Source organism: Primulina tabacum, chromosome 10, assembly GCF_025594145.1.
Source record: "Primulina tabacum isolate GXHZ01 chromosome 10, ASM2559414v2, whole genome shotgun sequence".
Lineage (NCBI taxonomy): Eukaryota > Viridiplantae > Streptophyta > Magnoliopsida > Lamiales > Gesneriaceae > Primulina > Primulina tabacum.
In genome coordinates this window covers 26,863,874-26,881,126 of record NC_134559.1, presented here as the reverse complement: position 1 = coordinate 26,881,126, position 17,253 = coordinate 26,863,874, and the positions used below count along the sequence as shown (strand labels likewise).

Genomic DNA, 17,253 nt, shown 5'->3' with positions numbered 1-17,253 from the left:
ATGTTCATGATCATGTTAAAGGTTTTATGTTATGTTATGTTGAGGAAAAAGAAAGAAAAATGTTAAGGTTTATGTGATGCATGTCATGAAAATGTTTATGCTTAAAGTTGATGCATCATTATGAAAATGGTTCTATTTAAAGTTTATGCATCATAAAAAGGTTTACAGAAATGTTTATGTTTGAAGTTTATGCATCTTCATGAAAACGATATTTTAAGTACATGTATTTTTCAATGTTATATGTTGACTGTATTACGTATTAATCGTTATCAAGATTATGGTGTGTTGAGTCTTTAAACTCACTAGGTGTGATGGATGCAGGTGAGGTTGAGGCTGGGCTTGACGGATGATTTGACTGGACTGATGGCGCACACAACCCGAGGATCAGCGCTTCTATCTTTCAGCATTTACGATTATGAATCATTATTTATGTTAGAGATTTTTAAGACTATTTATTTATGTTTTGAGAGATTTTTGAGAGGTTTAGTATGGGCTATACTTTTAAAACTTATTGCTTTTTAGGGTTTGTAAAGCAGTTGACGATTACATTTTATGATTAATGCACTTGATTTTTAAAATGCTAGTTGGTTGAGATTTTATTTTAAAGAGTAAAATATTTTATAAAAATATTTTCATGAAGTTTATGTATATGGCCGAAAATGGAGTGTTTAAAAAAATTTTTAGTACTTTTAAAGCAATAAAAAGGGCAGACGTTTCAGTTTGTATCAGAGCAAAGGTCCTGTAAAGGGTTGTGCCACTATCAGCGCCAGAAAGATCAGTCGTCAAGCCTCAAAGTTGTAAGTTTTTACATGCTTTATATGATTTATATGTTGTCACCTACATGACTATATGAATTATATGTTCACGTCACATGTTTAATAGCTTCATGATAATATATGATTTATATGCTTTGTAATTTTTTATATGTGATACGATATGAAATGAAAAATTATTTGATTTCAACGCATGTTGGTTTTGTGGTGGAATTGGACGATGATGATTTTTTTGGGTTTTAGTATTGACATTCTACTTTTGGGCCATAAGATAATCATGAATATTATGAATGCTTTGGGACACGTAGATTTTCTAAGAAAATATTTATGATTCGTGGTTACTAGTTGAAATAATTTTTGGGAATTACTAATAAAAAATAATGATTCGAGGATTTGCAATTGATTTTGGGTAAATAAGTTTAAATTATCGAAATTTATATTATGGGAAACCTGTAGAAGAGAATTAAAAATGCCAAGAATTTATGGGTTAATATTAGGATTTCTGAAATTAAGGATCAATTAAGATAATTTTTGAGGAAATTAAGAATTTATTTTGCAAATATTAAGGAATTTGGGGACTAGTTTAGCAATAAGTGAGAATTGAATGGGTTAATAGAAAAGAGTTTTCTAGGATTTAGACTTTTAAGAATATTTGGAACCTTGGTATATCTTAGGTTATAATGTTATAAGGAATGTTAATCAAGGGTTTTAAGGATAAATCGATATTAAGCTTGAAAAATCTAAGAATTTGAAGGTGTGTTTGGGATTTTGAGATTTAAATTGATAGATTGATGAACATTTTGGGTATAAATTAAGAAAAGTAATATACGATAAGTTTGGTTATCCATATTTTATTATTGGGAATTATAAGAAAAATTGAAATTCGAGGTTATAATAGTAATAGCACTAAGTCATTATGGGTTTTTCTTAAGTTGCAAAACGCAAATAAGGATTTAGGAGGAAAATTTAATTGGGATCAAGGAGACATAAGGACCTTCTAGAATTTAAGTTTAATTAGAGTAGCGCAGCAGAAGCGTGGATTTTTGGGATACTAGAACTGAATCTAAATTTTGGGTTATTACGGATAAGCGAATTTCGAGGACAAAATTCAATTTAAGGGGGGGAGATTGTAACACCCGAAAATTTAAAGGTCCACGCGAACCACATGCAAGCTAGGATCCTCGGCCAGCATAGGGGTACATGGGAGGGCTTCGTTTTTGTTGTTCGGGCTAGGTTCTTGGTGGTCTAAGGGTCCAGTAGGTTAATTTAGGTTATTGGTCAAGTTTTGGATCGGCATGGCTCGGGGGTAACTCGTGGAAATCGTAATTTGGCTCGTGGTCGAAGTTTAGGTGCCAAATTAGGGTTTTTTTAACTAAGAAAAATTGGAAAACGGCTCACAGGGGTCGAGTCGTTGTCCATAAGGGCTAAATAATATAAAACGACTAAATTTAGAATTTAGGAATTTTATATTAAAGTTTGGGATTTTTCGTAATTAAAACACCGTCAAAACAATTAATTAAAAATAAATGAAAAAGTCTAATATTTAGGCTAAATAAAATTATGGAAAAATTCATATAAGCTTAAATAATTAATTGGGACATGTTAGAGTCAAGAAATCAAAAAAAGAGTCAAAATCGAAAAATGTCGAGTCCAGGGGTAAAACGGTCTTTTTACACCTAAAATTTGTAAAGGTCATGGCAGTGCCTTAAATACTATTTTTATTATATCATGATTATTTTTAAATATTTTTGAAATGTTCATGATTAAATTAGGATTTTTAAATGTCTAAGGGATTTTTATGATTTAAGGAAGACATTTAAAAGTCATGTTGCATGCTTGGTTTCAAAAACAAAATTGTTATGTTATGCATGATTATATAAAGTGATGTGAATATAAAACGTTGAAGGAAGTGAAGTAATTGTGACTAATTCGTTAATGATGGGGATATCGTGAGGGTGATGGTCCCAGTGGGAGCCCGACGATCGTGTTTCCATCATTGCGAATATGTGGTAATGGATTTGTGGTAACGGTAAGAATGGGAATATCGTGAGGGGAAAAGGCCCCAGAGGGAGCCCATTTATGGGAAAAGGCCCAGAGGGAACCCCGACGATCGTATTTCTATTCGAAAAATGATAGGCCAGGGACCAGTTGACCGATGAGAGTGTTGCTGGTGTCCCCCGCCGCCCAGTACTGTGGTTACATGTAGATGGATCCATCGACTCTTGAGGTTTATGTCATGATCAGGAAAGTCACAATTAACGATCTGAATTTAACAAAGAAAAAAGAAAAGAAAAATGTTCATGATCATGTTAAAGGTTTTATGTTGTGTCATGTTGAGGAAAAAGAAAGGAAAATGTTAAGGTTTATGTGATGCATGTCATGAAAATGTTTATGCTTAAAGTTGATGCATCATTTTGAAAATGGTTCTATATAAAGTTCATGCATCATAAAAAGGTTTACGGAAATGTTCATGTTTGAAGTTTATGCATCTTCATGAAGATGATATTTTAAGTACATGTATTTTTTAATGTGATATGTTGACTGTATTACGTATAACTCGTTACCAAGATTATGGTGTGTTGAGTCTTTAGACTCACTAGGTGTGATGGATGCAGGTGAGGTTGAGGCTGGGCTTGTCGGATGATTTGACTGGATTGATGGTGCACACAACCCGAGGATCAGCGCTTCTATCTTTCCGCATTTACGATTATGACTCATGATTTATGTTAGAGATTTTTAAGACTATTTATTTATGTTTTGAGAGATTTTTGATAGGTTTAGTATGGGCTATACTTTTCAAACTTATTGCTTTTTAGGGTTGGTAAAGCAGTTGACGATTTCATTTTATGACTAATGCACTTGATTTTTAAAATGCTAGTTGGTTGAGATTTTATTTTAAAGGGTAAAATATTTTATTAAAATATTTTCATGAGGTTTATGTATATGGCCGAAAATGAAGTGTTTAAAAAAAATTCTAGTACTTTTAAAGCAATAAAAAGGGCAGACGTTTCAGTTTGTATCAGAGGAAAGGTCATGTAAAGGGTTGTGCCACCATCAGCGCCAGAAAGATCAGTCGTCAAGCTTCAAAGTTGTAAGTTTTTACATGCTTTACATGATTTATATGTTGTCACCGGCATGACTACATGAATTATATGTTCACGTCACATGTTTAATAGCTTCATGATAATATATGATTTATATGCTTTGTAGTTTTTTATATGTGATACGATATGAAATGAAATATTATTTGATTTCAACGCATGTTGGTTTTGTGGTGGAATTGGACGATGATGATTTTTTTGGGTTTTAGTATTGACATTCTACTTTTGGGCCATAAGATAATCATGAATATTGTGAATGCTTTGGGACACGTAGATTTTCTAAGAAAATATTTATGATTCGTGGTTACTAGTTGAAATAATTTTTGGGAATTACTCATAAGAAATAATGATTCGAGGATTTGCAATTGATTTTGGGTAAATAAGTTTAAATTATCGAAATTTATATTATGGGAAACCTGTAGAAGAGAATTAAGAATGCCAAGAATTTATAGGTTAATAGTAGGATTTCTGAAATTAAGGATCAATTAAGATAATTTTTGAGGAAATTAAGAATTTATTTTGCAAATATTAAGGAATTTGGGGACTAGTTTAGCAATAAGTGAGAATTGAATGGTTTAATTGATAAGATTTTTCTAGGATTTAGACTTTTAAGAATATTTGGAACCTTGGGATATCTTAGGTTATAATGTTATAAGGAATGTTAATCAAGGGTTTTAAGGATAAATCGATATTAAGCTTGAAAAATCTAAGAATTTGAAGGTGTGTTTGGGATTTTGAGATTTAAATTGATAGATTGATGAACATTTTGGGTATAAATTAAGGAAAGTAATATACGATAAGTTTGGTTATCCATATTTTATTATTGTGAATTGTAAAAAAAATTGAAATTCGAGGTTATAATAGTAATAGCACTAAGTAATTATGAGTTTTTCTTAAGTTGCAAAACGCAAATAAGAATTTAGGAGGAAAAATTAATTGGGATCAAGGAGACGTAAGGACCTTCAAGAATTTAAGTTTATCAGAGTAGCGCAGCAGAAGCGTGGATTTTTGCGATACTAGAACTGAATCTAAATTTTGGGTTATTACGGATAAGCGAATTTCGAGAACGAAATTCAATTTAAGGGGGGGGGGGGGGGGGGGGGGGGGGGAGAGATTGTAACACCCCAAAAATTTAAAGGTCCACGCGAATCACATGCAAGCTAGGATTCTCGGTCAGCATAGGGGTACATGGGAGGGCTTCGTTTTTGTTGTTCGGCTAGGTTCTTGGTGGTCTAAGGGTCCAGTAGGTTAATTTAGGTTATTGGTCAAGTTTTGGATCGGCATGGCTCGGGGGTAACTCGTGGAAATCGTAAGTTGGCTCGTGGTCGAAGTTTAGGTGCCAAATTAGGGTTTTTTTAACTAAGAAAAATTGGAAAACGGCTCACGGGGGTCGAGTCATGGTCCATAAGGGCTGAAATAATATAAAACGACTAAATTTAGAATTTAGGAATTTTATATTAAAGTTTGGGATTTTTCGTGATTAAAACACCGTCAAAACAATTAATTAAAAATAAATGAAAAAGTCTAATATTTCTGCTAAATAAAATTATGGAAAAATTCATATAAGCTTAAATAATTAATTGGGACATGTTTGAGTCATGAAATCAAAAAAAGAGTCAAAATCGAAAAATGTCGAGTCTAGGGGTAAAACGGTCTTTTTACACCTAAAAATTTGTAAAGGTAATGGCAGTGCCCTAAATGCTATTTTTATGATATTATGATTATTTTTAAATGTTTTTGAAATGTTCATGATTAAATTATGATTTTTAAATGTCTAAGGGATTTTTATGATTTAAGGAAGACATTTAAAAGACATGTTGCATGCTTGGTTTCAAAAACAAAATTGTTATGTTATGCATGATTTTATAAAGTGATGTGAATATAAAACGTTGATGGAAGTGAAATAATTGTGACTAATTCGTTAATGATGGGGATATCGTGAGGGTGATGGTCCCAGTGGGAGCCCGACGATCGTGTTTCCATCATTGCGAATATGCGGTAACGGATTTGTGGTAACGGTAAGAATTGGAATATCGTGAGGGAAAAAGGCCCCAGAGGGAGCCCATTTATGGGAAAAGGCCCCAGAGGGAACCCCGACGATCGTATTTCTATTCGAAAAATGATAGGCCAGGGCCCAGTTGACCGGTGAGAGTGTTGCTGGTGTCCCCCGCCGCCCAGTACTGTGGTTACATGTAGATGGATCCATCGACTCTTGAGGTTTATGTCATGATCAGGAAAGTCACAATTAACGATCTGAATTCAACAAAGAAAAAAGAAAAGGAAAAAGAAAAATGTTCATGATCATGTTAAAGGTTTTATGTTATGTCATGTTGAAGAAAAAGAAAGGAAAATGTTAAGGTTTATGTGATGCATGTCATGAAAATGTTTATGCTTAAAGTTGATGCATCATTATGAAAATGGTTCTATTTAAAGTTCATGCATCATAAAAAGGTTTACGGAAATGTTCATGTTTGAAGTTTATGTATCTTCATGAAAACGATATTTTAAGTACATGTATTTTTCACTGTTATATGTTGACTGTATTACGTATTACTCGTTACCAAGATTATGGTGTGTTGAGTCTTTAGACTCACTAGGTGTGATGGATGGAGGTGAGGTTAAGGGTGGGCTTGCCGGATGATTTGACTGAACTGATGGCGCACACAACCCGAGGACCAGCGCTTCTATCTTTCCGCATTTACGATTATGACTCATGATTTATGTTAGAGATTTTTAAGACTATTTATTTATGTTTTGATAGATTTTTGAGAGGTTTAGTATGTGCTATACTTTTCAAACTTCTTGCTTTTTAAGGTTGGTAAAGCAGTTGACGATTTCATTTTATGATTAATGCACTTGATTTTTAAAATGCTAGTTGGTTGAGATTTTATTTTTAAGGATAAAATATTTTATAAAAATATTTTCATGAGGTTTATGTATATGGCCGAAAATGGAGTGTTTTAAAAAAAAATTCTAGTACTTTTAAAGCAATAAAAAGGGAAAACGTTTCACTTGCGTAGATGGATTTGCAGGGATATCAACTGGAAACTGTGGAAACAATACTTTTTGGCTTTGCAGGCCATGCGGTTTATCCTGAAGGGGAAATCGTCTTGCTCTTGACTTTGGGTGCCGGAGAACTGAAAAAGCCGGTAATGACTATTTTCACTGTGTGGATGCCCCGTCATCTTATAATATTATTTTGGGGCGGCCGCCATGAACGAGCTAAGGGCCGTGGCCTCTACTTACCACAGAAAGATCAAGTTTACCGTGGAAAGCCGGGTAGGTGAGGTCAAGGGGGATCAACCTTCTTCCCGGAAATGTCATGTGGAGGCAGTCTGTATGGATCAGGGTAAGACCAGGAAGAAGAGGAATAAGGCGAGACTTGATGAAGGAGGGGGGAGAGTAGTGGAGAAAAGGGAGATACATTTTGTAGCTGAGGAAGAGCAGGAGATTGTAGAGATCGGACCAGGCCAGCAGATCCTGTTGGCTCGAGACCTCAATTCATCCACCCGGGTCAGTTTAATCAATTGTTTAAAAACTAATATTCATGTTTTTTCCTGGTCCCAGTAGGAATTGACAAGGATCTCATCCCTGATATTGGAGCATCACTTAAATATTCTCCCGGGATCTCACCCGGTGAAGCAAAAGAAGAGGCACTTTGGTCTTGAGAAGGGCAAAGTTATTGATGAACATGTGAGAGATCTGTTTAAGGCCGGCCACATTCGGGATATTCAATTTCCTACCTGGCTCTCGAATGTGGTGTGGGTACCAAAGTCCACCGGGAAGTGAAGAATGTGTGTGGACTTTCGAGATCTCAATAAAGCTTGCCCCAAATATCACTATCCCTTGCCAGGGATTGATCAGTTGGTAGACTTCACCTCGGGCTTTGATTTGCTGAGCTTCATGGATTCTTACCAGGGGTATTATCAAATTCCCCTGGCTAAAGATGATCAAGATAAAGTCAGTTTCATCATCTAAGGAAGTACGTTTTTTGTTACGTTGTCGTGCCTTTCTGGTTGAAGAATGCCGGGGCCACCTACCAGCGGCTTATGAACAGACTTTGAGGAGAAATTGGGCAGGAATGTGGAGATGTACGTGGATGATATTTTGGGGAAGTCTAAGAAGGTTGATGACTTTATTTCTGATTTGGAGGAAACTTTTGCCACCTTAATGAAGTATGGAATCAAGCTAAACCCGGCCAAATGTATCTTTGGCATGAAGAGTGGCAAGTTTTTGGGCTTTATAGTGACAGACCGAGGGATTGAGGTAAATGAGGAGAAGGTCAAGTCTGTATTATGCATGTCATCTCTCCGATCTGTCAAAGAAGTGCAGAAGCTGATCGGGAGGATTGCTTCTATTTCTCGATTTATATCCCGGTCAGCACACAGAAGTTACCCTTTCTTCCAGATCCTAAGGAAGGCCCAGCGGTTTGGATGGGATGAAAAGTGTGAGCAAGCCTTCCGGGATTTGAAGAGTCATCTTGCAGATCTTCCTGTACTGGTGAACCCGGAGCCCAGGGAGAAATTGTTTTTTTTTACTTTTCTACGACAGAGTATGCTGTCAGCTCAGTATTGATAAGGAAAAAGGCTCTGATTAGAGGTCTGTCTATTATGTCAATCATGCTTTAAGAGGCCCCGAGCTCCAGTATAGTGAGGTAGAGAAGATAGCTCTGGCCTTGGTTATTACCGCCCGAAAACTGCGGCCTTATTTTCTTTCGAACCAAATCATTGTTCTTACTAATAGTCCTCTGGGAGGATTATGACTCATGCAGAAATATCCGGGCGGATGATCAACTGGGCAGTAGATTTGGGTGAATATGATATTGAGTATAAGCCCTGGGTTGCCATCAATGCACAGGCCTTGTCAGATTTTCTATCCGAGATGGTTCAGCCCGATGAAGAGGAAGTGTGGAGAGTTTTTGTGGATGAGACGTCTAGCCTTGCCGGATGTGGAATAGGGGTGGTAATAATATCTCCCCTAGAAGAAAAGATTAAGCTGTCCTTAAGAGTCGACTCCCGGGTAACTAATAATGAGGCAAAATATGAATCTGTTCTTGCTGGCATTCGAGCTTCCCGGGAACTTGGAGCTTCCCGGATCATTTTGTACTCTGATTCACAGTTGATTACACAACAGATCAAGGGTGTTTATGAGGCTAAGGATGATAGGATGCTCAAATATCTGCAGCTCATCAAATCCCAGTCAGAATTCTTTGTGGATTGGAGTATTGAACAAATACCCCGAGAAGAAAATAATGAAGCAGATGCTTTGACAAAAATGATTGCTTATTTATCAAAAGTAAACACCCGGGAAGTGTTGCATGTTTCCCGGCTAGTCCTCTCCATAGAAAAAGAAACATTGCCAGCACCCGAGGACCCCTGGATGACACCCCTGATCAAATTCATTATAAAAAATGAATTACCCGAAGACAAAGCCCGAGCCCAGAAGATCAAGAGACAAGCTCCCAGGTTTGTTCTCTTAAATAACGTCTTCTACAGGAGATCATTTCAGGGACCTCTATTAAAATTCTTACCCACGGGAGAGGTGGATTATGTCCTCCGAGAGATTCATGAAGGATGCTGCAGTGAGCATCTCAGAAGAATATCTTTGTCCTGAAAGACAATGCTTGCTGGATTCTTGTGGCCAACTATTAGCCAGGACTCTGCCCGAGTGGTCTGGGCTTGTAAGGGTTGTCAACATCATTCAAATTTTCAACACAGCCCGGCCACTCCCATGAAGCCTATCTGGGCTTCTTGTCCCTTTGACCAGTGGGGTATGGACATCTTCGGTCCTTTTCCTATTGCTCGGGCTCAAAAGAAATTTTTTTTGTTGGCTGTTGACTATTCTTCAAAGTGGGTAGAATCCGAGCCTTTAGCCAAAATCACTGAATAGGAAGTCTTAAAGTTTCTATGGAAGAACATAGTGTGCCGATTTGGGTTCCCCAGGAGACTAATCTCGGACAACGGGAGAGAGTTTCAGGGAAGATAGATTACATCTTGGTATCGGGAGATGAAGATCACTCAGTCTTTCACTTCTGTTTCCTATCCTCAAGCTAATAGCCAAACAAAAGTTTTGAACAGAATCATTGTGCAAGCCTTGAAAACCAGACTGCAGGGCAAAGGAAAAGACTGGATGGAAAAATTACCCAGTGTTCTTTGGGCATACAGAACTACTCTTCGGGCACCGACTCAAGAAACAACTTTTAATTTAGTATATGGCTCTGAAGCAGTTCTTCCAGATGAAATCGGACAGACTTCCACCCGGGTAGAATCTTACCCCGATAATAATGATTAAAAACGGGCAATGGAATTGGATTTAGTAGAAGAGAAGAGAGAGTGGGCCTTAATTCGAATGGAAGCTTATCGAGGCCGGGTTATGAAGTCATATTATAAGAGAGTCCGAATCCGAGACTTCCAAGTAGGAGATTTGGTTATGAAGAAAGTTCATCCAACATGAGATTTGGGAAAGTTGGAAGTTCGGTGGGAAGGAGCTTACAAAATAACCCGGAGGGTTAGCTCGGGAGCTTTTTATCTTGAAGATACTCAAGGACTTTCTCTCAAAAGACCCTAGAATGTATTTAATTTAAAGAAAAATTTTGCTTGAAAGATGTAACTATTTGAAGACATAATGAAAGAGCTATTTTTGTCAGAAAATGCATGAGTAAAAATTATATATCTGAACCTGGGATGGACAAAGCCCCGATTAATTAAAAGCCCAGGGCACTACACTCTGGCTCGGGGCGCCACACCTCGACAATTAAAAGCCCATGGCACTACACCCTGGCTCGGGTCATCAAACCTCGGCCATTAAAAGCCCAGGGCACTACACCTTGGCTCGGGGCACCAAACCTCGACCATTAAAAGCCCAGGGCACTACACCCTGGCTCGGAGCACCACACCTCGACCACAGCTCGACCATTAAAAACCCAGCGCACTACACCCTGGCTCGGGGGACTACTCCTCGACCATTAAAAGCCCAAGGCACAACACCCTAACTCGAGGCACCACACCTCGACCATTAAAAGCCCAGGGCACTACACCCTGGCTCGGGGCACCACACCTCAGCCATTCCAAATCCCGAGATATGATACCTTGCCCTGTTTTCGCACTTTGGTTATACATACAAGGGCTTTATACCCGATTTTAAGGTTTCTACATCTCGGTCATTTGCTAAGTATGGGGTTTTTATTCATTGCATTAATCAAGATCCCGATTACTTATTTGAAGTTACAGGTTAGTTTTCAACACTTAGAAAATTTTTAGATTTGATTAAGTCCCGATTAGCTCTATTATCAGGGTATTGGAAAGTTACTAAGGCACTTTTCGGAGCACACAAAGTGAGATAAATCCAAGAAAAAGAAATAAAATTGCATTAATAAATAGCCCGAGGGCTAGAATTACAAGTGTTAGGATTATTTTGTCCGACAGATACCACAAATAATAAAAATATCATAATAGGATATAAATTAGTAAATTCGTGTTTTATCAGAATTAAATGTTGTGCCAGATGTTACAACTTCTCGGAGAACATGCAGCGATATATTATATTTTATAACACAAATTGACTTTAAATAACCAACTTAGACGAGATTAAATTTGCACATGTATAAATACTTGTGCGGTGCCTTTTGACAAAAATTAATCACTAGAAAAACTCAATCGTTTACAAAAACCTAACACTAGTGATTATGACAAAAATCAATTTCCTCAACAAGTTGAGAAAACAAATGCTTTCTAAAACTAACAACCAGAATAAAACTAAAACAAGAAAGAAAAACGTGAGCCAAAAAGGTAGATCCACGAGAAGCAATCTTCGGCCAACTTCTTCCTAGATGTTGTCCGCAGATGTTCTCAACATTCACAGCAACACCCTATCACAACTCTTTAAATCACAGCACGTCTCTTGAATAAGGTTTTCTCTGAGATTCTGAACGTGCACACATGAGTGAATATTGACCGAGAGGAAGAAGCCGCAAGAAAAACTCTCACTAAAAACTCCAAGAAAATCTTCTCACGTGAAAACTCTTCACGAAAACTTCCCACGAAAAACACTTCGACTCCACGAAAATTCTACACACAAACTCTCTGAATTTTTCCCACGAAAATTCTTTCTTTTAAGCTCCCAAGAAAATCACCAACACGAAAATCCTACACGTGAACTGCTCTACTAAAACTCTCTCAATTTTTCTTCGTCTCTCTCTCTCTCAATTCTTTTTAATATCCATCTCTCTTATTTATAATTCACTTCATCTCACAAGTAAATCTACAAAATAAAGAAATCAATAATTAAATCAGTAATATCATATCTTCAAGATCTTTATCATAAATATAATATCTAGAAAAGGCAAACCCAACATTCCACATAATTTATAAAGAATGAAATTAGACTTAAGGAAGATATTATATCACAATAAAATCTTAACATAATTATCTAGAAAGGCAAAACCATAATTAAATATTATACTCAATCAAATCAACAAGGAAAAGATAATATTAGGGAAATAAATCAATAAGATATATCAATTAAAATTAGGAATAAATATTTCCCTTCAATCTCCTCCTTTTTGCCTTTCTGGACAAAATCAAATCAAACTCAATTTCTCAGTTGAACTCCAGTTGACTCCCTCTTAATATGAGAATTTTTCTCTCCCTGAATAAAATCAAGTTAGTACGGGTGTTGGTCGTTGTGTTGGCAACACCTGAGACAACACCTGCAAAAAAAAATCATTAGAAGTTCATTAAAATAGAAACACATCAATGAAGCAGAACCTTAACAAAGTAGAACATTAAAACCGAAATCAAGCAAATGTATCAGATATATGGTATCATTTGATCCTTTCAATTCACACTCCCTTGAGTTTGAGTCACGTCTTCTCCCCCTTTTTGTCCAGAATGGACATCTACCTCCATAGCCAGACGATAGTCAGAAATTAAGTTCTCGTAGGAGACCAGATCAGCTTTGGCCCGTAATCACTTGCCAAAATTACTGAGATAATTGCGTCCAAAATCATTTCAAAATAATTTCCAGAATTGAAACCCACATCGATTTTAACACCACTGAACCATCAAAAATCACAAATATTGGATTTCTAGCAAAATCCGGATTTATATCGAATTTTTTCTGTTAAAATACGCATACCCTCTTGACCAACAATATTCACAATGTTATGTTTATGCATGACATATTTATGCCTAATACAGAATGTAACAGAAATAGAAACATGAAAACAAATATGAGATATGTTCACAAATGAAATGTTGTCACAAATGTTGGCAATATCTTCTGACAACACGTCCAATTTCAAAATATATTTCGATTTTTTTTTTTTTTGCACACTTAGAGACTTATCAACTTTGTGATCATAGAAGTGGTAGCTCCCACACTAGAAGAACGGTCTTCTTTAGGACTCCTCTAGGTAGCTTTTTCCACTTTCTTCTATTTTTGCCTTCTGTATTAAATTCGGAAGAGGTAGCTCCCACACTAAAAGCACAGTCTTCATTGGACTCTTTTAGGTAGCTTTATTCCATCTTTTCTTCTGATACAGAGCATATGCATAATTGATTTTTCTTTGTACTCAATCTTTTCAAGTCACTTTTCGTATGAGACAATGTCATGGAGTACATGATCATCCTTAAACTATTTTGTGATTTAATTAGATTGTTAAGCATATCCAAGTGTGTTAAGTTTAGATAGAACAAGAAATTGTAAGTGCACCAGAAGATTTGTGCAACATAGTGATAACACATCATATAACAGTATGCATGCAGATCCAGTATGTCTAAGTCCTAGAAATGCACATGTATGTTAGGTGTTGTCCGAGATGTTGTAACATCTGAGACAACATCTATGTATGATTAGGCAGAACACATGCTGAGAGATTTCCTAAGGTTGAAGAATCTCTCAAAAACTAATGCTTTTGTGAATATGTCAGTCATTTGGTTATTTGTACCAACAAATTCAATTCGAATCAATTCTTTTTCTACTAAATCTCGAATAAAGTGATGTCTAATGTCAATGTGTTTTGTTCGCGAGTGTTTTACTGGATTTTTTGAAATATCAATTGTACTATAATTATCACAGTATCTGATTTCTCTATAATGAAAATAACCTATGAAAATTGTGAGAAATCATAAACATAAACTTGACAAATAAGACTCTCACCTTTAGATTTCTTAATAAAAAGAGTTTTGTCTACCTCACCTCGTTTGAAGCCAATTTTCAGTAGATATTCACTTAATCTGTGAGTATAAGGAGCTCATGCAAATAAGTCCAGCCATCTTTCGGTAATCCACTTTTTCTTTCTTTCGAGTTTGGACACCTTTATGCATACTTCCAATTATTTGAGATGATGGATGGTTTTTCTGAATTTTACTTGGAATATTCTGTCCATCATCTACTGCGTCATCATCGTTATTCTTTTCGTCCGCAGCTTCAGTGACTTCAGTGTCAGGTGTTGTGTCAGATGTTGCAACATCTGGGGGAACATCTGCATTTTTCAGTGATATTGGAATTTCCAGAAACTCATCCACATCATCTTCAGCTGTTTTCTTTTTGAGATCTGCAAGGTCATCAAAAACAACATTAATGGATTCCATAATAGTCCTAGTTCTTAAAATAAACATGCGATAGGCTCGACTATTAGTGGCATATCTCAAAAACAAACACTTATCACTCTTTGAATCAAATTTTGCAAGTTGATCCATGTCATTCAAAACATAGCACACACAACCAAAAACATGAAAATATTTAAGGTTAGGCTTCTTTCCCATAATTATCTCATACGATGTCATAGTCGAACCACTTCTCAAATACACCCTATTTGAAATATGACATGCGGTGTTAAGGGATTCTGCCCAAAAACGCTTTGAAATGCACTTTGAAGTCAACATCACCCTTGCCATTTCTTGAAGTGTTCTATTCTTACGTTCGGCTATCCCATTTTGTTGTGGTTTCTTTGGAGCAGAAAATTCATGTGAAATACCTTTCTTGTCACAAAAAGATGAGAATGAGGAGTTTTCAAATTCCTTACCATGGTCAGTCCTTATCCTTGTCACCTTCAAATTATGAAAGTTTGTAATCCTTATGACCAATTTTTTAAACACATTGAAAGTGTCTGATTTCTCCCTATGAAACTTATCCATGAAAACTGTGAGAAATCATCAACACAAACAAATAAATACTTCTTACCTTCAAAACTTTCCACTTCCACAGGACCCATAAGATCTATGTGTAGCAATTCGAGGCAACGTATTGTCCCAAAGTGGGGCAACATGTGATGTGACACGCGAGTTTGCTTACCCTTTTGACAATCTCCACAAATATCTGGTGTACTAGATGATAGGTTAGGCATACCTCGTACAACATCGCACTTACTCAAATTCTTCAAGGTTTTGAAATTTACATGACCGAGTTTTTGATGCCAAAGGTTGAGTTCACTGATTTGTGCATGTTTGGATGAAAGTTCCTCACCTATTTGGTAGTAATTATCCGAAGACCTTGTACCTGTCATAATGCACAAATTAGTTTCATCAAAAACTTCACAAGTATGTTTATCAAACTTAACAAGCAAATTATCATCACACAATTGACTTATGCTTATCAAATTCGAATTTAATCCTTCAACATGGAGCATATTGTGGAGCTTTGGTAGTCCTTCAACATTCAATGTGCCCTTTCCTACAATTTTCCTTTAGCTCCCCCTCCATAGGTCACTTTACCACAGTTTTGTTCAACATAATCGATGAGATGTTCTCTTGAACCTGTCATGTGGCGTGAGCTTCCACTATCAAAGTACCAATGACCTGCAGTGTTAGTTTTTAATGAAGTATAAACAACATTACAGTGAATTTTTACCTTTGGTACCCAAACCTGTCTTACTGTAGGTCGATGGTGGGAGGTGTTGCGGGAAGTGTTTGGCAACATTCGGGGCAACATCCGACTTGACTTTTGATTCATGCGATCATCCCTGAGTTTAAAACAGTAGGGCCTGATATGACCAGACTTAAAGGAGTAATGGCATACGTACCTTCGTTTTCTTTTCCTAGGAATAGGTGCAGCAAGTTGTCTTTTCGGTGGAGAGCTTTTGGTTGAAGATGTAGTTTGTGATGGTGTACATGTTTCAGTTTTTTCTTTCACAAACACCGTAGATTTGAAGATTCACCAATCTCAAACACGCTGTCTTTGAAACCTAAGCCCTTTTTGTCATCTCTTCCCATCAAAAGTATGGAATCAAGCTTGGATGTGCTTGAATTGAATTTGGACAAAGTTTCTGTTGCCTTTTGAAGTTCTTCTTTGGTCTTACCAAGTTCCAAATCCTTTTTACTCAAAATTACCTCAACTTGTCAACTACGGCTTTTAGATCAATGTTCTCTTTCATAAGACTTGAGTTCAACTTGTTTTTTTTTGTCCAATCTTCAAATAGCTCTTCATAAAGCTTTTGTACACCCTCAAGAGTGATTCCTTCATCATCATCTTCTGATTCATCATCTCCACTCAAATTTCCAGAAGTGGTGGATTTCAAGCATACTGAATTTTTGCAGATGTTGCGGCCAAGTGTTGCAACACCTAGGACAACACCTAAAGGATTTACTTGCAACCAGCGTTTTTCTTCATTCCTTGGTTGAAACTGTTGTTGGACATGAGATTTAGGAGCTGGTGGTCGAAATGCTCTGTTTTCAAGTGATGTGTCCATTAAATATTTCTGTCAAACAAAACAAAAACCAAAATCAACACTTAGTATATAAAGTGTAGGCTCTGATACCACTTGTTAGGATTATTTTGTCCGACAGATACCACAAATAATAAAAATATCAGAATATGATATAAAATAGTAAATTCGTGTTTTATCAGAATTAAATGTTGTGCCAGATGTTACAACATCTCGGACAACATGCAGCGAAATATTATATTTTATAACACAAATTAACTTTAAATAACCAACTTAGACGAGATTAAATTTGCACAAGTATAAATACTTGTGCGGTGCCTTATGGCAAAAATTAATCACTAGAAAAACTCAATCGTTTACAAAAACCTAACACTAGTGATTATGACAAAAATCAATTTCCTCAACAAGTTGAGAAAACAAATGCTTTCTAAAACAAACAACCAGAATAAAAATAAAACAAGAAATCAAAACGTGAGCCAAAAAGGTAGATCCACGAGAAGCAATCTTCGGCCAACTTCTTCCTAGATGTTGTCCGCAGATGTTCTCAACATTCACAGCAACACCCTATCACAACTCTTTAAATCACAGCACGTCTCTTGAATAAGGTTTTCTCTATAATTTTGAACGTGCACACATGAGTGTATTGACCGAGAGGAAGAAGCCGCAAGAAAAATTCTCACTAAAAACTCCAAGAAAATCTTCTCACGTGAAAACT

The 17,253-nt window shown here is 36.4% G+C and overlaps 1 protein-coding gene across 1 annotated transcript; it reads left to right on the top strand.

Moving 5' to 3' along the window:
• The first annotated feature begins 8,632 nt into the window (after positions 1-8,632).
• LOC142505016 (uncharacterized) lies at positions 8,633-9,487 on the top strand. The gene has a single exon (XM_075617842.1). The coding sequence runs from the start codon at positions 8,633-8,635 to the stop codon at positions 9,485-9,487; it is 855 nt and encodes a 284-aa protein (XP_075473957.1).
• Positions 9,488-17,253: the final 7,766 nt, after the last annotated feature.